The following is a 22,500-nucleotide window of genomic DNA, read 5'->3' as shown; positions in this document are numbered from 1 at the left end:
TGTATTTTTGCAGTGCACTTTCACAAACGGGTTCCAATTTTATCGACAAAGATATAACACAGTAACTACATGACATTGTTGTCATGCAAACTCTTAATAATTTTTAAAAGCTAGGTGACTGGCAAAGAGATGTTGATTAAGTGATTACCAAGTGTGGTCTGCCTGATGTGTTGTTCAGTTGTTGTAGTTAAAGACAAATGTAAGGAAATTGGAGAAATCAGGAACCACATTTTACTTTATAGTGGATAAAAAGGTCAAATTTAATACTGATGGCATTAAAATGAATCAAATGATAATTTTTTAACTACATGTAAACTTAATGAAGTCAGATGAACTACTTACTTCATACAATGTATACCTCTGCAGGGATTTACTGAACTACATGTAAAAATCAAAGATTCACAGTTTTCTTGATTCACTCAATTTCTTTATTAGCACATTATTTGGAGAACCAAATGCGTTTTCTAGGCCAACAAAATTATAACAAAGTTACATTATTTTACAAACAATTAACTGTTTACTCATTGGAAATATGAATTCACACGTGTTCTGTAGAGATCAGAAACACTAAATATCCATTTCACTAAATTATTTACATTGTTGTTAGAAATCATGAAGCTACTTAATGAACTATGAAGTTTTCTGACTAAGAAATGAAATGAGAAATTAATCACTTTACATAATGATAGCATATGTACTGTATCACATAACGGAAAAGGGGAAAAATTATGTAAGGAGTAGAATTGTAGCAAGTGCAGCAACCTCCACCCTACTACATTTCAAATTGTGGTAAGACCCCCCCCCCTCTCTATATATATATATGCAAGCCACTGTACAGTGTTCAATAAAGAGTTCATCATACCAGTTTTGGCAAATTTACATCTTATTCCATTTGTATATTGAGCAGTGGGAAAGATGACTGTCTACACGACTCTGTATACTCACTATCCCACTTGTCTTTCTATTTTGATCCCTGCACAATAAATGTCATGGTGGAAGCAGAAATGTTGCTTGGTTGTGCTCAAACGCCAGTTCTCTAAATTTACCAAGTTTTTGTGAGAACAGCATTGACAGTTTCCCAAGAATCTCTAATACATTGTCGTATGGGCTGTGCCGTCCCGTTGCAATTAGTTCCTCTAGTTCATTTGGGTCTACTATTTGCAATAGCACATGTGAATAAAGCAAGTTGTTTTCCACTGGAGTGGCTTGTCCTGACTGGAGCATGATTATTTGAGAGAAACTTCTTTTGCTCCTGGAATGTCATAATGTTTGAGCTAAAGATTTGCTCTGGGATCCTGCAAAAGATGGACACTTGTGATATTCATTTGTAACAAACCCAAGGCAAGTAGTTGAGGTTAACCCTCAACTTCAGAAGACATTTTTGCAAAGACTCAGGAGTGCACTACCACAATTTTGCTGACAACTAAGTGTGAACTTGCTCCTAGGTCTATATGTAATTGTATTTTCTGTGTCATTTTATGTAACTCTTGTGTCCTCTTACACTAGGTCCTGATTTTAGGCAGCAAGTGCTGGTTTGGTTCATCATTTGTATTCCTCCTGCTCTCCTTGAACAGTCTTATTAATACACAAGCTTTGTCATTTAGCATGTCACTGGCAGCACAAATTTTGCAGATTCCAAGTTTATTGTTAATGATGAGGTCCTCGATATTGTAATTATTGTAATTGCACAATGAAATTTATTAATGAGAAATATTATATTTTGCCAAGAAGTATGAAGTATGGTAATGTACAACTTATTTACATTGTGCATCAAATAGTGATAACCAACCAATGCCCCCCCCCCCCCCCCCCTCTCCCCACTGCTCTGATCTAGTAGTGGATGATTTTCATTTTGAATGTGCCCAAAAGTGGCAAATGATGCAACGTATAGACACATTGCAAATTCAGTTCTATGAGTATTTCATGAACATAAGATTACTTTCCTGTTTATTGCTTTACTGTTCACTCCTTTCAAAGAAGTACATTACATTTTCTGATGATGACGATGACTTGGCATTAAGTTGAAACTGGTAATGATAGAATTTTTGTGACATCGTGCTGAAATATTTAATAAATAAATTACAGAAAGTTCTTATAGCAGTATAGGTACAGAAAGCTGGCTGAAGCCAGAGATAAATTCAGCCAAAATTTTTACAAAGGCACAGACGGTGTTTAGAAAGGATAGATTGTATGCAACCGGTGGTGGCGTGTTTGTCGCTGTTAGTAGTAGTTTATCCTGTAGTGTAGTAGAAGTGGATAGTTCCTGTGAAATATTATGGGTGGAGGTTACACTCAACAACCGAGCTAGGTTAATAATTGGCTCCTTTTACCGACCTCCCTACTCAGCAGCATTAGTTGCAGAACAACTGAGAGAAAATTTGGAATACATTGCACATAAATTTTCTCAGCATATTATAGTCTTAGGTGGAGATTTCAGTTTACCAGATATAGACTGGGACACTCAGATGTTTAGGACGGGTGGTAGGGACAGAGCATCGAGTGACATTATACTGAGTGCACTATCCGAAAATTACCTCGAGCAATTAAACAGAGAACCGACTCGTGTAGATAACATCTTGGACCTACTGATAACAAACAGACCCGAACTTTTCGACTCTATAAGTGCAGAACAGGGAATCAGTGATCATAAGGCCGTTGCAGCATCCCTGAATATGGAAGTTAATAGGAATATAAAAAAAGGGAGGAAGGTTTATCGGTTTAGCAAGAGTAATAGAAGGCAGATTTCAGACTACCTAACAGATCAAAACAAAATTTCTGTTCCGACACTGACAGTGTTGAGTGTTTATGGGAAAAGTTTAAGGCAATTGTAAAATGCGTTTTAGACAGGTACGTGCCGAGTAAAACTGTGAGGGGCGGGAAAAACCCACCGTGGTTCAACAACAAAGTTAGGAAGCTACTGCGAAAGCAAAGAGAGCTTCACTCCAAGTTTAAACGCAGCCAAAACCTATCAAACAAACAGAACCTAAACGATGTCAAAGTTAGCGTAAGGAGGGCTATGCGTGAAGCGTTCAGTGAATTCGAAAGTAAAATTCTATGTACCGACTTAACAGAAAATCCTAGGAAGTTCTGGTCTTACGTTAAATGAGTAAGTGGCTCGAAACAGCATATCCAGACACTCAGGATGATGATGGCATTGAAACAGAGGATGACACGTGTAAAGCTGAAATACTAAACACCTTTTTCCAAAGCTGTTTCACAGAGGAAGACCGCACTGCAGTTCCTTCTCTAAATCCTTGCACAAATGTAAAAGTGGCTGACATCGAAATAAGTGTCCAAGGAATGGAAAAGCAACTGGAATCACTCAACAGAGGAAAGTCCACTGGACCTGACGGGATACCAATTCGTTTCTACACAGAGTACGCAAAAGAACTTGCCCCCCTTCTAACAGCCGTATACTGCAAGTCTCTAGAGGAACGGAAGGTTCCAAATGATTGGAAAAGAGCACAGGTAGTCCCAGTCTTCAAGAAGGGTCGTCGAGCAGATGCGCAAAACTATAGACCTACATCTCTGACGTCGATCGGTTGTAGAATTTTAGAACATGTTTTTTGCTCGAGTATCACGTCGTTTTTGGAAACCCAGAATCTACTCTGTAGGAATCAACATGGATTCCGGAAACAGCGATCGTGTGAGACCCAACTCGCTTTATTTGTTCATGAGACCCAGAAAATATTAGATACAGGCTCCCAGGTAGATGCTATTTTCCTTGACTTCCGGAAGGCGTTCAATACAGTTCCGCACTGCCGCCTGATAAACAAAGTAAGAGCCTACGGAATATCAGACCAGCTGTGTGGCTGGATTGAAGAGTTTTTAGCAAACAGAACACAGCATGTTGTTATCAATGGAGAGACGACTACAGATGTTAAAGTAACCTCTGGCGTGCCACAGGGGAGTGTTATGGGACCATTGCTTTTCACAATATATATAAATGACCTAGTAGATAGTGTAGGAAGTTCCATGTGGCTTTTTGCGGATGATGCTGTAGTATACAGAGAAGTTGCAGCATTAGAAAATTGTAGTGAAATGCAGGAAGATCTGCAGCGGATAGGCACTTGGTGCAGGGAGTGGCAACTGACCCTTAACATAGACAAATGTAATGTATTGCAAATACATAGAAAGAAGGATCCTTTATTGTATGATTATATGATAGCGGAACAAACACTGGTAGCAGTTACTTCTGTAAAATATCTGGGAGTATGCGTGCGGAACGATTTGAAGTGGAATGATCATATAAAATTAGTTGTTGGTAAGGCGGGCGGGTACCAGGTTGAGATTCATTGGGAGAGTCCTTAGAAAATGTAGTCCATCAACAAAGGAGGTGGCTTACAAAACACTCGTTGGATCTATACTTGAGTATTGCTCAACAGTGTGGGATCCGTACCAGATCGGGTTGACAGAGGAGATAGAGAAGATCCAAAGAAGAGCGGCACGTTTCGTCACAGGGTTATTTGGTAACCATGATAGCGTTATGGAGATGTTTAGCAAACTCAAGTGGCAGACTCTGCAAGAGAGGCGCTCTGCATCGCAGTGTTGTAGCTTGCTCGCCAGGTTTCGAGAGGGTGTGTTTCTGGATGAGGTATCGAATATATTGCTTCCCCCTACTTATACCTCCCGAGGAGATCACGAATGTAAAATTAGAGAGATTAGAGCGCGCACAGAGGCTTTAAGACAGTCGTTCTTCCCATGAACCATACGCGACTGGAACAGGAAAAGGAGGTAATGACAGTGGCACGTAAAGTGCCCTCCGCTACACACTGTTGGGTGGCTTGCGGAGTATAAATGTAGATGTAGAATATTGTGCAGGAAATTTTTTACTTGCATGGCCTCTTGTTGTGCATAAAGTAATAGTACCCTTCAGGGATAAAAAAGTGTTATTGGTAATAAGTGTTTAGTTTTTGAAGATAACTGTCAGATTCTGCATTGCAAGATTTTAAAATGGTACTAGGCAACTCATTTACTGAACTGATTCTAGTGTACAATGAATTCTTCCCATATGGTGCTACCCTGTGTCTGTTAATACGGTATTTCTCTTTGGATCTAGTTAAGTTAAGAGTTCATGCCTGGGTGCCATCTTTGGGCCAACAATATTACTGTGAATATTAATTACATTGAAAAACAATTTTTCGATATAACTTTGGCAGGATTCTTTAAGTTCACTCCCACAGGTGATTCTCACACCTGTTAGTAATAGTTCTGTTACACAGACTAGACATATTGCCATAGGAAAGTCTTGTACGCATGGCCTACTTCACACTGCACACTCCTGCTGTCACCAGGGATGATGGTCTTGTAAAATACCAAAGCTGGTCTCAATCGAAATATAAGCAATGTACATTTGTAAAAGACTGTTTTATTGAAATAATTTCAAGATCCAATATCCTGTTTGTTATCTTGATTTGTTGCAGCCCATATTTCAGTACAATCATTAATTTTTGAAGAATATGATTAATTATATGCAGTCGATAGTGCACTTCAATAATATTTTCTCCGTAAGGAATCTACATGAAGATCGCATTTTAAGTTAACTTTAATAGTTATTGCCAGAATTATTACACTTAATATAATTTCCTGTCTATACTTCCACAACAGTGTTAGTTTGCTTATTCATGTTAGATTTCAGGGTTGATGTTGCTGGTGCTTACACTGTGATGGCTTCCATTAAAATATTGCATGTTTTCTTTTACAACACATTTGCAGCAGGTCTCTAATCCAAGTTATGAAAGGGGGGGGGGGGGGGGGGGGGGTGATTAACATGACCCTTGGCAAAGTTTGAGCTTGTGTAGGATGCGTTTCTGCCGATAGGCATGTATAGCGCAACTCATTGCCAGTTCAGTGTCACCTGTGTCGTTGACCTGGCTTGTTCTGTACATCTGCAGTGACTGTTTTCGCTAGCACTGTTTTATTCTTGTTTCATTCTTTATGATGGCAGGTTTAAGTGAACAATGTGCAGCTGCGAAACTTCGTTTCTACTCGTTAGAAATTCTGCGGAAAGGGTTTTAATGTTGAAAACAGATTACCAAGACGTTACGGGAAAAGCTCAAGTGGCACAAGTAGTTTGCTTGATTTAAGAATGGCAACATATCGATTGATGACAAAAATATTGACAAAGTTTGAGAATTGGAGCTTGGTCCAGCAATTTGTAGCAGATAGGAGACTGGTTCTTCCACCATGGCAACATTCTTGCACACAGCCATCTCTGTTAGACAGTTTGTGGCTACAAATGGCATGGTTCTGTTGTCCCACACAACTTGCTTGAGTGACCTGGATTCGTGCAACTTTCTCGTATTTCCACGTGTGAAAATAGATGTGAAAAGACACTGATTTGACAGCACCGAAGCAGCCATTTCTAAAGATGACTCAAAAAATGTTTCACAGTGGAAGCACAGGTGGGAGAAATGTATTAGTTGTCACGGAAAGAATTTTGAAGGGGATAAGGTTGTTTTGTAAACAATTCCAAAATATATAGCTTTAAAAAAACCATTTTTTAACCCCACTTTTTTTTTTTTCCTCCCCTTGTAATGTCATGTTTGCATACAGACATATTATCTGTACAAACAACTACCAACTAAAAAAAAATTGCATTTATACAGGTTCGAAGTAACACTAATGATGTCATAACTGAATTCGACTTATTACAAAGTAGTGATCCGAATACATAACTTTAACAAGTCACTATCAAGTTACTATGTAAGATATTCAGATCAGCTGTGGATGATTTTCTAAGAAGTCTAGTGATGCTGTTTATGTGACCCAAGGCTGGAAAAATACAGTAAAATAACTTTAATAACAGTTATAATAGAGTAATGAAGGTAAATGATGTTTGAAAATATACTCCAAGGCAAAAATAAGACAACACACCATGACTGAATTATCCAAATGAGATGGAAATTGGTAGATGTGATGTACATGTACAGACAAACAATCGAATAATTCATTCAAGAAAAAGCTTCAGAAATTGAGCAAGTCAGTAATGCATTGGTGCATCTGTGGCCTGAATCAAGCAATTATCCAGGTTGGCATTGATAGATAGTGGTGTTGGGTGTCCTTTGAAGGGGACATTGTGGCAAATTCTGCCTGATTGGCATGTTAGATCATCAAAATTCCGAGTTGGTTGGAGGGCCCTGCCCATAATGCTTAAAACGTTCTCAATTGGGCAGAGATCTGGCACCTTGTTGGCTAAGGTAGTGTTTGTCAAGCATAAAGACAAGCAGTAAAAATTCTTGTCATGTGGGCAGGCAGTATCTTGCTGAAATGTAAGCACAGGATAGCTTGCCATGAGAGCAACAAAAGGGTCATAGACTATCCTTGACGTACAGCTGTGCTACAAGTGTGCCATGGATGACAACCAAAGGGGCCCTACCATGAAAAGAAATGACACCCCAGACCCAACACTCCTGGTTGGCAAGCCATATGGCGGGCGATAGTTAGCTTTGAATTCAGCTCCGATGACCAGCAAAGACCTGTCTGGATATGCCCCAGACAGTAGTGGGATCCCAACCCTACTGTTACATGTCATATGATCTGACAAATAGAAGTGATGGTCTGGGGTGCCATTTCTTTTCATAGCACAACCCATTTGGCTGTGATCTGCAGCACCCTTACAGCACAGTAGTACATGAATGACATTCTATGTCCTGTTCCGTTGTCCATTACAAGCCATCCTGGGCTTACATTTCAGCAAGATAATGCCTGACCACACATGGGGAGAGTTTCTGCTGCTAGTCTTCATGCTTGCCAAACTCGGCCTTGGCCAGTGAGGTTACCAGATCTCCCTCTAATTGAAAATTGGGAGCGTTATGGACAGGACCCTCCAACCAGCTCAGGATTTTGATGATCTAACATGCCAGTTGGACAGAATTTGGCATGGTATCCCTCAGGAGCACAGCCAACAACTCTGTCAATCAGTGCCAAGCTGAATAACTGCTTGCATAACAGCCAGATGCAGATCAATGCGTTATTGTTTTGCTCAGTTCGTAAAGCTCTTTCTCTTGAGTAAATCATCCAATTTTTCTGAAAATGTAAGATTAAAAATACTCTGTTGGATCTTATTCAGCTAGTCAGATGAAGTACCTCATCAGATAAATTAACACACACACACACACACACACACACACACACACACTCAATGACCTCTGCCCTCTCTTTCATCTGATGAAGGACTGTCCCTAATAGCTGAATAATATCCAGCTTTCTGCTTTTAATGTGCCTGCCTGCTGCTCAGAGCTTCCTGTACGAGGTGTAAAGTAGTCTGACCAGTTCATATTGTTATTCCATCCAGGCTTCAAAAATAACTGACTGCTGTCTATGTGTTATGTCATTTATCATCACTCATCACGTTGAGGGTGTAAAGAGTTAAGTGCTTGTCAACAGACTAATAATAATAATAAAAAGAAATTATATACATGTGTATTTCATTCGCTAGTATAAACTTTGTTTACTAATTCGTTAATATAAACTTTTATGATTTTCTGTGCTTGCAGATGTATTCACTGGGAAAAGCTGCCCCAGGGATAGAACTGACAAAGATAACACAGCATGCTGTGTAGAAGATTTTTCTCGTCGGACGAGCCATGTCTTCAAAGAAAAAAATAAAGCCTATTTTACAGTACTACTGGCATGCCTCCATTTCTTAAGAAATTTGGTTCTGAACTATAGTAATTTTCATCCTCTCAGGTATCACACAGCTCAGTTTCAGGCTGTTAAAATAATGAATGAACTGTCTAGGCAGAATGCATATACTATTATTAAGATGGTACCTAAGAAACAAAACATCCTTTCAGATTTAAAATTGTCATCGTTTAACACACATTTATCATTTTTGTTTGAGGCAGGGATTTCTCATCGCATGTGTTTTTGTGAAAGTATTGAAAGTGGATTAAATAGTGCTTGTAAGAGAATTGTGTTGAGGATAAATGACAGTACAATGAAATGTAATAATCACAAAAGTGCTTCAAGCAGTGTCATTAACTTTTTCCTCTCTGATTACGCTCTAGAACAACAACATAATTTTAAAATCATAGGAATGCTAAAAGAAAGGATTACCACAGAACCAGGTGTTTCTGTTGTTGTTGAAGGAAAGTCTCCCATCAAAGAACATCCATTCCAGAGGACATCAGTTCAGAAATTCAAAATTTTCTGTGGGCAAAAAAAGACACGGGAGAGCAAGTGGATAAGAGATGTAAGCTGTAGTGGCTCTCATAAAAACAAATTGGATACAATATCTGGAAGAAGAAAATTCATTAATGCAATTAATGATCCACAGAGTCACCTACATAAAGTGAAACGAAAAAATAATACCAGAAGTTGGAAACACAATATTTTTAACAAATTTGCCTTTGACTTAAAGTCACAGTCAAGCAGTCAAGCTGGAAAATATATAATGAGCAGTATAATAAGTGTAATGAATTGCAAGACATTGTCTAGAGCCCCACCTTACTTTTTGACCCGAAACTTAATGCTCAGATCGAGACGAGTAAAACAAAATTTTCAAGTTCCCCAAGAAGCAGCAGTGAGCTCCTCAAAAACATCTGTTCCATTGCAACACAGTGATGCATCTTCCACAAGTCTTCCAAATGAATATCCATTGTTTGATGAAATTGATGCAGTAGTGGCTACTGAAGTTGAGAAAGATAACATTAGATGTGAGGAGAACAAAGAAGAATCGAAGGAAGTCCCGGTCGTGAGTGATGTAACTCATCTGTTAGGAGAAGATGTAATGATCAGCGGTTGTTCTGTCCAAAAAAGCACAGATCTTTCCCAATGCTCCACTGCAGCAAGGATGGCTTATCTTAGTCATATTACTGACACACTAGAAACTGCAGTTTCATTTGAAGAGTTTATGGAAAGCTACAAAGAAGAAGACAGTGCAAGCACATCTAATGCAGAGCAAGATTATAGCAGTCTATTGGATGAATGTCCTAGCAACTGTTTGCCATGTGAGTTATTAGATGAATGGGAAAATTTAAGCATTTTCAGCTCTGAACATCTGGATGATGGCTGTGTACTGGATGACTTGTTAGAAAAATGGAGTGATCTACACATATCCAGTTCAGAAGAATCAGGTTGTAGCTACTACAAAACACATCTGTTGGATGATTGGGAACAAAAACTTTGCCTTACTGATAAATCTTGAAAGGGCTAAGGATTTTTCATCCTTTCTAACTGTAAAGTGTACAAATATGTTTGTGAAATGTTTTGATCTCAACAAGTTCAGCAGAGACTTTTAGTGAGTTAAGTGTAATTTTTAAATATAAATAAGATGAAATTGTTTATTAATTTTTGAGATGAATAAGAAATAATTGTATGTTTATATTTTTATAGTAGCTAACTTTTATCAGATTCCTCCCTCCTCCATGATATTTTCTTAGTTGCATAGTATTACTTTCAGTTTCTTAATCTTTCAGTGAAAAAAATACATGATCTAGTATAAGCTGACTGTATTTATCTGTCTAAGAACAGGTGCTATCTTTGTGACACGTTTTTATTGATAGAAATGGCATTACATGAAGCTGCACGATATTGCAATGCTGCTTATGGTATTTATGTACTGTAAACCGGGGTCTTTGTGCCACTTTTTAATGTTTTCTCCAAAAAACTTTTTTCTAGTTAAATATTAGTGAAAAACTGTGAAGCTGTATATAAGATGAATACATGCCTCATCCAATATAAGTATTATTTATTTCCTGAAATAAAATTTTCTACCATAAATAATGTCATAAACTTGGCACAAAGTCACCACATGGGGGGGGGGGGGGGGTTACTTTGTTTCACTGATTTCTTCTTGGTATTTTCAATGCTAAACAGTGGGTGTCCTAATGACACCAATCTTCAGTGTATCTTCGTGACAATGAAAGGTAATAAGATCCAAAATAATTATATTTTATTACATAATTAACATATTGTTACAATTTTTACTTTACAAAGTTACTGGTCCCATACTTTTTTCAATTCAGGGATACAGAAGACTCCTCTTTTTGACTTTTTCTCTTGAGTCTTAATTTTTTGAAGAATATTTGCATATGAATAAAAAAATTTATCTCACTCTTTTGGCCTTTTCGAAAACAAACCACTTTTTTGAAAAACATTCACACAAGTGGAGTGAGTTTCAGTTGTTGTAATTTGCCCAGGAAACAGCTTTCCCTCATATTGCACAATCACATAGTCCCCTGTAAAGAGAGTTTTAGAAGATGTTACAGATAGTGCATGATTACTATAGGATTCATGCACAGATGCAGACTCTGTTGTAAGTGTTGTTTCCATTTCACTGTCTACGGACATGCGACTACTGCTATCCGGTACATAATGTTTTCTTCTTCACTGCTGTCACTTGAACAGTCTGCTTTTGATGGTCTCTTCTTTTTATTTTTACCCAGAGATTTGCTAGATGTTGAAACCTCTGGTGTGGGTGACAATGACTGCGTGCCACAACCTTGCTTAGCCTCAACCAATTCTTCATATGAAATACTTTTACCAGTGGGAACATTGAGGCATTTCTGCCTTTCTGTAGTTGGTGTTACTATATCACATCTCGTGTTCTGCAAATGTTTATTAAAACTCTCTTATACCAAGCTTCGAATGTTACCAACCTCAAGGTTAGAAGGTAAACGAGACAGCACAACATTTCTGTCTACTGGAAACATACCAGCCTTCCTAAAACCAGTTTTTAAACTGTTGCATCCAGACTCCTCAATCTTTTGCATTAGCTTCTTCAAAAGAGAAGGAAAGCTCTCCTTTGGTATAGTACTGCATCTGGATCCTCTTTTGTATCTTTCCACTCATCTAAAATTTGTCTCCACTGACGTTTTACTGGTCTAAAGAAAGCAACATCAAGAGGTTGAAGAAGGTGTGTGGAGTTGGGAGGCAGAGCAATGAAAGCAGTATTATTCTGTCTGCACAACCTTAAGACCTCTGTGTTTAAATGGGAGCTCAAGTTGTCACCAATTACAATTTTTTTAACATCCTGCTTTTTTACAATTGGCAGCAACAGGTGAGAAAACCAATCTCAAAGCATTCATAATCAAACCACCCAGATTTTGTTCTGTAATATCTGGCATGGGAAGGTCCATTTTCTGTCCAGGTGCTCCATAGCTTCTCTGACTTGTAAACTGTGTATAGAAGTGCTAGTGTCCCTTCAGCATTACCACACATAATTAGAGATGTAAATGCCTTAGATGTGTTGCAAGTCCTTCCTGGATATTTGGCACCATGTTTGGTAACAACTCTTTTGGTCCCTGGATCATCTACCAAGTTTGTTTCATTGTAATTCCATACATGTGATGGAGGAATGCCTTCTAGATCCCTTGATAAGTGATCAAAATATTCATTGACTGTCACTTCATCAACAGCTGCTCTAGCCCTAGTGATGTTTTGGGCAAACCTGCTACTTATTTTGTCATTGTGGCTTGCCAGAAAAGACTTAGCCCATTCTCTGCCTGGCAAATTATTTTGAAAAGATAACACTCTGCGTCCCTCTCTGTCAAGATATGCTATTACAGTAAACCGTAAATCGAGCAATGAAAGTGGGAAACCATAATCACACATCCTCACAGCATGTGAAGCAAACATATCTTCCTCTTCTTTACTAAACACAGTTTGCCAACCGATCTGTGCATTATGTTTCCCATGTAACTTGTTCATGGGGGTATTTTGGTGAATACCATATTTATTTGCTGCTGTACGAACTGAAATTTTCTTATCACGAATTTCTGTAAGCGCATTCTCCAACATATCATCAGTGTAGTTGGCATAGGGACAGCAACCAGTAGCTTTTTTGTATGTTCGTGGCATTTTCTGCAACAGAATCACACACAGAAAATCAGTCTTATGAGTACCGGTGCAGTATATAATAGAAAAATCACCCAAAGCCTTTGTGGAAACATGCCACAAAGTCACTCCCAAATCTGTCAATATTTAATGAATCTCGCTAATGTGCAGAAACCATCAGTGACAAAACTATCATACTGTGGCAGCAGACTAATGAATAATGTAGGAAAACAATATACTAACCACAGTAAGCTGAAATTCTTCCTTCTGTAACAAATTTTTCGACAAACACGCTCACACTGCTAAACACTCAAGACAGTTGAGACGATCAGGTGGGAATGTCAGAAGCACGACATAAATGACGAACACACCAGCAGATGGCATCACTATCCAGCTATGTTCAGAGTACATCAGCACTTCTGTTGGGAACACCCGGAACTGCTAGGACACATTTGTTCGAAAGAAAGTGTGGATGGAACAAAGTAACCTGCGTGGTACAAAGTCACCCCGGTTTACAGTACCAAATACTTTGTCGATATCATCCAACTTTGTAATGTACAGATACACAGAGGGAAGACATTTTTGCAAATGAAAAAAGTTGAAGTTTCCGAGAAGATCAAGATAATTTCCCTATAAGCTTTTTTTTTTCAGAATTTATCACTGAATTTTCTGCTGTTGGCTAGTAGAGAACAGCTGCTTTTGTACATGAAGTGAAAATAACAAAAGTTAAATTATTTGGAGGGGGAGGGAGGGGGGGAGAGAGAGAGAGAGAGAGAGAGAGAGAGAGAGAGAGAGAGAGAGAGTGCATGAATGTGACATTGTTACTTTTTTTAAAGCAGAATGTCCCCTCACAAAGTTTGGTTTTGCCATTCAAAGACTGAAGAAATTATAAATATATTGTAAAAATTGAAAATATGTAATTAATTATGCAAATAAACTATTTTAAACAAATGTGGGCAAATGAGTTTTGTTCTTATTTAGTTACAGCTTTTAGAGAAACAATTATTTTGTAGTGCAACACATTTTATAAAATCTGCAAAAGAAAATGCCCATGAAATGTCATTGTTTTAAAGAATTTTAAGACATAAGCAAAATACGTGATCTTACGAAGAGGCGTTTTAATGACTCTTCTGTTGGATTTCTATGCATATCCATGCATTATTCTTGTGTCATAATTGCAAAAATAAATGTTCTAAAATACAGAAGTTCCCAGCAAACATATTGTAAAATTTATGACTGTGTACTTGTTTTTGTTACTGAAGGATGTTCCACAAATCATGATCACAGTGCATAAGCATTTGGTGGCTTTCCATCAGGTAGACAGTGAAAATCATAGTAGCCCTCCTCTTTATAAAGGATGGAGCCCCTGCACGCCCACACCGATATGGTGACTAACTCAGTAGATCTGCTGTCACCTCTGTATTGTTAGTTGCAAATTGAGGAGTTCATGGGATGTGGGGCCGTGATGATGTCCATGCATCTGGGTAGGATTATCCACTAACAAGGTTCTATTGATGTGATAGAAGTGGATGAAAGTGATGAAGAGTAGCCGTTATAAAGGGTAGAGGGAAAAAAGTGCCAAGGCAGGCACCAAGGGGGAAAGAAGCCTCTGTGACAGTCTGGATGGGTAGTAAGAGCAGTAGCGGATTACTTGCTGTCTGCGACAGATCATGCAAGGGTAGGCTGTGTTGTAATGGATATCGTGCGTCTCGATACGTGTCAGAGCTAGTGTTTGTCATAATAAGATTGGTCCTGTGCGGCAGTGCAGTGTGCTGCTGTAGTAACCCTCCATATAACTGGTGACACAGAGGTAGAACTATTTTTGTAGCACCTGATTCAAGCAATACCAAGATATTTTTAAAGAATGCTTATGTTTCACATACGGTTATGATTTCAAGAAGAAAATTACTCAGCCTGTCAATAAAAACCTTAGCTTTTTGTGTAAAAACTTTGTGTTTTTTTAATCCATTCCCTTTTTATGATAAGCATTTTAACCAGAAATTTCCAGGAAATGGGTTTAACCCCTAAAACCTTGTGAATAGAATAAATGTTCAAAAAATTTATTAATCCACACCTTCTATCACTTCTTTCCCCCCCCAGTTGGTTCAGAACACTTGCATAATACACAGAAGCTTATCAACAATAAGAATTCCTGTTACAGCCTAAAAACAATGGAATCTGTTTAGATGGATTAAAACATGAACAAGACTGTGAGTTCCAAAGTTTCCATGTGTGGTTGCATTTTTGGGATGTCCTTAATATGGACCAGCTTCGGGGGAAGTAAAGGCACATTTCAATACAGCTGTCCCGATTTTCTAACTGAATCCTTACGAGCCTACAACTACTGCTGGTGCATTTCCATTGGCAATAAAGCATCCAAAAGAAAGAAATGAATTGTGGCGCAAGGGATTACCAGTTTTAAATTTGTGCAAGACATGTGGAATATGACTATTTCAAAAACAATTGAATAAAATTATTCTGCAGATTAAGTTGATATTCGACTTTGCTTATTATGCAACCTGTTCCAAAAAAGGAAAGTAACGGTTGTACTTACTGTTGACTACAAGGTCATTAGTTTAGGAAAGAATAGCGTAGAATATTGGCCTGTGTCCTCTCAAAGGAACCATCATGGCATTCTCCTAAGTAATGAGGGAAATTACAGTAAACCTAAATCTGAATGATGACTTGAATTGCCATCCTCCTGCATATGAGTCCAAGGCCTCTCTACTGCACCACCCACTTAGGCTACAATTTGTACCAACATGACAAAACCAAAATTTCACTGTATCAGTACCATGTCTATTCCATGCTGAGAAATATGCTGTTGAAATGAGGATTGAGATGTGAATGAATCATCACTAAATATTGCAGCCCATCGTCAGAAATATAACTGGCGATCCAAAAATTACCTCTACCCCAAGAAACAAGTAGTAGTCTGCAAGAGCAATTCATCTTTACCTTTGAGTCCTAAAAAAATTTTTGAATGATCCACATTAAAAAGTATTACTGCTAGGCCACTGATATTTATTTTAGTTTATTTCATGTATCACTATTGGATGATGGTACACATTACATAATTGTTATGTGTGTATAACTGTAGTCTTAGAGATAGTAATGTCTTTTTACTACTACTCAAAACACCCTGGAACCCACATTTAGTCTCGGTCATTACTTTTTAATAAAACTCATAAGCTTGTATTGTAATGAGTCACTCTGATTCTGCCAAGGCCTTTCAGGGTGGAGGAGCAGATCATCAGCAAAAGTCAGTAGCAGAAGGTAACAGAAACCACTTCATTACAAACACATAATGTGCATTGACAAAAAATATGACCCCTAATTGAAAAAGTGTCATGATGGTCTCTCTACTGGCAAAAAATCCTGTATTTGTATGCCATTTGGATCTCCAGGTGGGCTTACCAAGGGGGAGGTGACAGTGAGGAAACAACTGAAAAACCAACTAAACTGTAACATTCCATGACTCACAGCATGGAATATCAGAAGTCTGAATGTGATAGGAAAGCTAAAAAATTTGAAACTGAAAATGAAAACGTTCAATATACACATAGAAAGACTTGGTGAAGTGAAATCAAAGATAAGGATTTCTGGTCAGATGAATATAGACTAATATCAACATCATGTGAAACTTGTATAATGGAAGTAGGAGTTATCATGAGTAGGAAATGCAAATAGTGAGTTACTATCAACAATTCATTGACAAAATTACTCTCATCCGTTCATTTTAAGATTGAGGTTGAGTCTAATGTTGCATAGGGGCCATGCCCATCTGCCAGTTTGAAGTGCGTCAGAATACATGATGCATTATTTTGTTCATTTTTTCCGTTATTAGTTACGGATCGTTAAACAGGTGAATTCTAGAAGGCACTGACTCCTGGAACCAAAGTACAGGCATATCTAGAAGGCTAGGGTTCGAATGTAAACAAAGCCCTGAGATTATATGATTTCGGAATTTCATACGTTTTGTAGTTATTGTGTGTTGTTTTGTTTCTGTGTGTGTGTGTTTCCTGTGCTACAAATGCCGAGAGTAAAGAAATTTATCACCAAACAAAAGTTTTGCGGCAAGCAGTTCCAAACACAACCGAATAATGCACATCAGTTGATTCAAAAGTTGCCCGTGGAAACTTCGGTTTCTGAATGTACCAAGAACAAGCCTAGTAGTATTGTTAGCAGCAATAATGATGGAAATGTTATTGTGATCCTAAATATGCTGTCAAGACTTTTGAAGAGTGCTGTGAAATGTAAGTAGTGCAATTGTGAAGATAGTATTGACGTTTCTGAGGACATTTCAGTAAGGAAGGGTCTTTCGAGTCGGTTAGTGATTGCCTGTAACTTGTGTAAGATGCACAGTGATACTATGACATCGCCAGTAACTGATAGTCGACATTACAGTGTAAATCTTCAGCTTGATTATGCAGTGTGATGTATTGGAAGGGGAAGGAGAGCTGCCCGGACTTTTTGTGCAGTGATGAATTTACCTCCACCTCCACTGAGGTTTCACAGATACAATAAATTAATACATAATGCTTTATGTGGTGTAAGTGAACATTCAATAAAAAAAGCAGCAGAAGAAGCAGTAGCCTTGTCTGAGAATACAGACATTGTAGCAGCATTTGATGGATCTTGGCAGAAGAGAGGTCATACTTCTGTGAATGGGGTTGTAACTGCCACATTTATTGAAACTGGCAAGATACTATATTATGAATGTCTAACGAAGCACTGCCAGGGTTGTTCAAGTAATCTTATTGGCATCCAGCTTTGTGTAAAGAACTTTGATGGTCCAAGTAGAAATATGGAAACGAAAGGAGTTCTAAACATTTTTAGAAGATCAGAGGTCAATCGTGGTGTGAGGTATATAGGCTACCTTGGGGATGGAGACTGTACAGAACACTCTACTGTTAATGACAGTCCATTTGGGGACACACTTGTAGAAAAGCTTTGATGTGTTGGGGGAATGTACAAAAAAGAATGGGAGCTTGATTGAGAAAATTATGTAAAGGCTTCAGTGGAAAAACCTGTCAGACGGAAAACACATGTGGCTCAGGTCGTCTTACAAAAAATTGGTTATTTGACTCAATATTATGGACTAGCAATAAGGAGAAATGTAGGAGATTTGGAGAACACGAGATGAGCTGTTTGGGCATCATGGTTTCAGAGAGTATCAACAGATGAAACCCCACAGCATGGTTTGTGTCCAAAAGGGGAAGATTTGTGGTGCAAGCACTGGGTGGGCAATGCTACAGGTATACAATATACCTGCAAGCATTCCTTACCACTTGCTGTAATGGAGGCAATTAGGCCTACATATAGGGATCTAGCAAATAAAAATCTGCTTAGGAAATGTATGCATGGTCTCTCTCAGAATGCAAATGAAAGCTTCAACAACTGTATATGGGAGAGAATACCCAAAACTGTATTTGTTGGGCTAAAAGTGCTGAAGATTGGTGTAATGGGTGCAATAATAACATTCAATGATGGTTCAATTTCAGTGATAATGCCCATAAACTACACATTTTTGAAATCAGCATGAAATGCTCTTTTCTATAGACCCAAGTTCTGGTGGGGGGAGGGTAAGACACATGTCTTCAAAGTTCTGTTGTAATTTCTTAGCAATGCTGTTGAAGTACACATTTACAAAGTTAGCTATTTCTTTTGGGTGGTTCATTTGTCGATTTTGGTTCTTAATTTGTGAATTCAAAAGGTTTTGCCCTGTGTTTGCTGTTTCCTGTTTGATAGTGTTCCAGGCTGCTTTGCTTTTGTTTTCTACCTGTATTTTATGGTTTGTGAGCTTTTTAGCAGATTTTTTTGATCCCTCTGGTTATCCATATATTTTTTTCTGAAGTTGCAATGGTATGCAAAGTTTTGGGGAATGCTTCCTCAAATTTTAGTTTAGAAGTGGACATGAAACTATTTAACATTATGGTCACATTTGTTTTCACGTAGGCTTCCTCCCACCATTCATATTGTATCTGGGATGAAAGTTCATGGTTTTACTTTGAGAAGAGCCTTTTATATACTTTTAATTTAGGGGGCTTTTCTATACAAAAATTTACTTTTATTATCTGACACACATGATCTGATAAGCCTAGATCTTGAACATGTATATAGCATTTTTTCCCTATATATATCTGTGGGACAGCTTACAAGTGAAGTCATGAAATAACTGTACAAAACATTTAAATAGGCATGGCTGACATCATCTGACTTCATTACATTGATATTGAGATCCCCACAGATGATTATGCTTGTTTTTGTGCAGGATACCTTAGCTAGTGTCTGATTTAGTTTTGATAAATAATATCCACATCACCACTCAGTGATCGGTATGCACAAATTACCATTAATTTTTTGGATGTGTTGTGTTCTGTTACTTCAATAACTGAGAGTTCAAAATGTTTATCAACACTTAATGCAATAAGGTCATTTCCATCTTTAAGTGAAGTACCTCTCTTCACCGAAATACGTCAAACCCCAACTTTCATGGAGAGTCTACTGTAGAAACAAGTTCATATGAGGCTAAGGCTAAATATGAGATTTCATTCCCTTTGCACCAGTATTCCACACAACTGAACTGTCTAATGTTTGTAAATTTACTTCTAATTGCTGAACTTTGTTTTTTATGGATTGTATACTCTGGTGATGTACCGTTAAACGTTTAGTTATACTTATCACAGTGGCCTCCTCCTCTTTGTGTTTGACATTAAAAAATCTTTCAGATGGTGTGGAGGCACTGTTTTCCACCTGCTTGCTACACTGTGCTTTTCACTTGCTGTTGTTTTCTTTTCTTCTGGTGGAGTTGCTCCTTAGTCATCTATTGCTGTTGTTGTTGTTGTTGTTGATTGTATAGATGAGCATTTCCTTTGCCCCTGTAGACATTGGTTCTAGGTCTTTTATTGCTGTTGTTGCTGGTATAGTTACAAATGCTTTCCTGTTGACACTTACTTCTACACCTGATCCTTCTCTATGTTCTAGCACTGCTACAGCTGGATTCGTTAGGCAGGCAGGGCTTTCTATGTCATTGACAGCCTTGCTTGTGCAAGATACTTTGCAGATCACTTTTGCTGTTGGCAGTGCAATTGTGTCATATTTGTCACTGCTAGTGCCATGTATGTTAAAATTTATGTTAATGTGAGAAATGTGGAAACTAAAAAGAGAAATAATGCTAATTTAAAATTAACCTACTTTATGATGCCTTTGTGAACATATTTGAAAACAATTTTTCTAAGAAAACAGTGAAACATAATTGTAAGAAACCATCTAAAAGCCATGGCTTACTAAAAGGATAAAAATATCTTGTAAACAGAAAAGGGAAGTGTATCTTATAGTTAGAAGGAGTAATGATCCAGAAACAGTCAAACATTATAAAAAGTATTACACTGTATTAAGGAGAGTTATTAAAAAGTTCAGGAGTATGTTTATTATATCTGAGATTAGCACCTCTGATAAAATTAAAACAAATTCGAGTATTGTTAAAAGGGAAACAGCCAACTGAGAACACAGGAAGACTGTATTTCTGTCAAACTCAATGAAAAGTTTGTTAAAGAAAAGTCAGAAGTGTGAAATATTTTTAATAACCATTTTTAAGCGTTGTAGAGAAAATAGGATTCAGCTGTTCATTAGAAAATGCAAGGCTGTGTATGGAAGAGCAATGCAATTTGATAAAATTGAAGTTCAGCCCACCTCTCCTACTGAAATTAGGAAAATAATAAATTCACTCAAAAGTAAAAGGTCGCATTGAATCGATGATATTTCCAACAGAGTACTAAAAGCTTGTTCCCCGCAGATAGGATTCTCAGCCACATATGTAGTAGCTTAGTGAAACAGGGTATTTTTCTGGATAGACTGGAATATGCTATTGTTAAATCATTGCATAAAAAAGAGGGTAGATCTGATGCTAACAGCTACTACCAAATCTTACTTCTGACAGCTTTATCTAAAATTCTTGAAAAAGTAATGTATTAAAGAGTAGCTTCACATATCTGTAAAAATGAACTACTAACAAAATGTCAATTTGCCAGTTGAAGTATGAACTTCTTCCTTCCCCTTTTCTTGTTCGTTACTATTTTACAGATGACCCATGCATTTATTACCGCCATGTCCAGTACATTGTAGAAGACATGCATTGGCCATCTCTCCTACATGCAACCTTCATAGATAGTTACCGGTCATTTGATCAACCATGTCCACCCCGTACTTCGTTGCATTGTAGAATGTTACGGTTTCAGCTTTTTTCTTTCCTTCCTTGCGTATTGCTGCTTCAATGTGCAGCATACTCAGAAGAATGTCATTTTTATTATTCTTTCCTTGGTGTACAGTCAAGGTGCAGTCTGAGTTGCCACTATTGTGCAGTATTGTTGGATAATTTTCTTATATTCTGAAGAGAAATTGCAGTGAGGTCAAATTGATCCCTTCCTCCATTCTAGGTATATTGAACGAAATGGCGAAGAAAATTAAAATATTTTGTAAATTGTAAAACATCTTTAGAAAAAGAAAAAAAAATTAGAAAAAGTCATATAATTTCATTAAAGAACTAAATAAATTGGATATGACAGTGGATGAAAAATGTAAAACAGGGGTCATTTTGACCCCTTCCGTCGTTCTAGTGTCAAGAGAAAACGTATTCATTACAGAAAAGCATATAATCGAAATAATAGCTGGAGCCCGCAAAAGATCATCTTGCAGACATTTATTTAAGGAAGTAGGGATATTCACAGTACTTTCACAATACATATACTTTATGAAATTTGTTATCATTCAAAAAGAAGAGTTAAAAACTACAACACTAGAAGAAAGGATTATGCTCACTATTCCGGCTTAAAATTGACTTTGGTGCAGAAAGAGATGAATTATGCTGCCACAAAGGTCTTTGGTCATTTATCAAATAGTATTAAAAGTCTGACAGATGGTCAACCAGCATTTAAAAACAAAAGTATTCCCAAATGACAACTCCTTTGACGAATGTATAGATATGAGGTAGTAAAAAAAATAAAAGAAAAAGATTATATCATGTCAAGAAAACTTACTTTAAACTGTCATGCTCCACATCATTAAAAATGCTGTACTCATGATCTATGGAACAAGTATTAATGTAATGCAATATATCATCTGGATTATATCATAGTGAGACAGAGATTCTGAAATTAAATTTTGGACATATGTAGAAGCAGATATAAACTCAGATCATAATTAGGAAATGAACGATAGGCTGAAGTGTGAGAGAATCATCAGGAAGAATTGCTGCGCCAGTATTGTATGTTGTATGTTAACCGGGGATCTAGAAACGGCAGAGAGGTTCCGTCCCTGCTGCAGCCACAGTGGTCCACAACCCCACGATGACCGCCGCAATCCACTTCATCCCTCTGCCGCCCCACACCAACCCAGGGTTATTGTTCGGTTCGACCCCCCGGTGGACCCCTCCAGGGAATGTTTCACACCAGACGATTGTAACCCCTATGTTTTCATGGTAGAGTAATGGTAGTGTATGCATACGTGGAGAACTTGTTTGTGCAGCAATTGCCAACATAGTGTAGCTGAGGTGGAATAAGGGGAACCAGCCCGCATTTGCCTAGGCAGATGGAAAACCACCTAAAAACCAACCATAAACTGGCCAGCTCATCAGACCTTGAGACAAGTCCGCCGGGTGGATTCATGCCAGGGACCAGGTGCTCCTTCTTGCTCCGGAAAGCCATGCGTTAGACTGCTCGA

The 22,500-nt window shown here is 37.9% G+C and overlaps 1 protein-coding gene across 4 annotated transcripts in view; it reads left to right on the top strand.

The window, feature by feature from the left end:
- The window catches only part of LOC126260923 (negative elongation factor D), a 229,231-nt gene extending 215,499 nt beyond the window's left edge, over positions 1-13,732 (top strand). For all 4 annotated transcript variants that reach the window (XM_049958411.1, XM_049958412.1, XM_049958414.1 and 1 more), the window contains exon 15: positions 8,499-13,732. In XM_049958411.1, the coding sequence (XP_049814368.1) occupies positions 8,499-10,150 (1,652 nt within the window). In that variant the 3' untranslated portion in view covers positions 10,151-13,732. The remainder of the gene's footprint in view (positions 1-8,498) is intronic.
- The last annotated feature ends 8,768 nt before the right edge of the window (positions 13,733-22,500 follow it).

Source organism: Schistocerca nitens, chromosome 5, assembly GCF_023898315.1.
Source record: "Schistocerca nitens isolate TAMUIC-IGC-003100 chromosome 5, iqSchNite1.1, whole genome shotgun sequence".
NCBI lineage: Eukaryota > Metazoa > Arthropoda > Insecta > Orthoptera > Acrididae > Schistocerca > Schistocerca nitens.
Note: the sequence above shows the minus strand (reverse complement) of the source record. Positions and strands in the feature narration are given on the sequence as shown.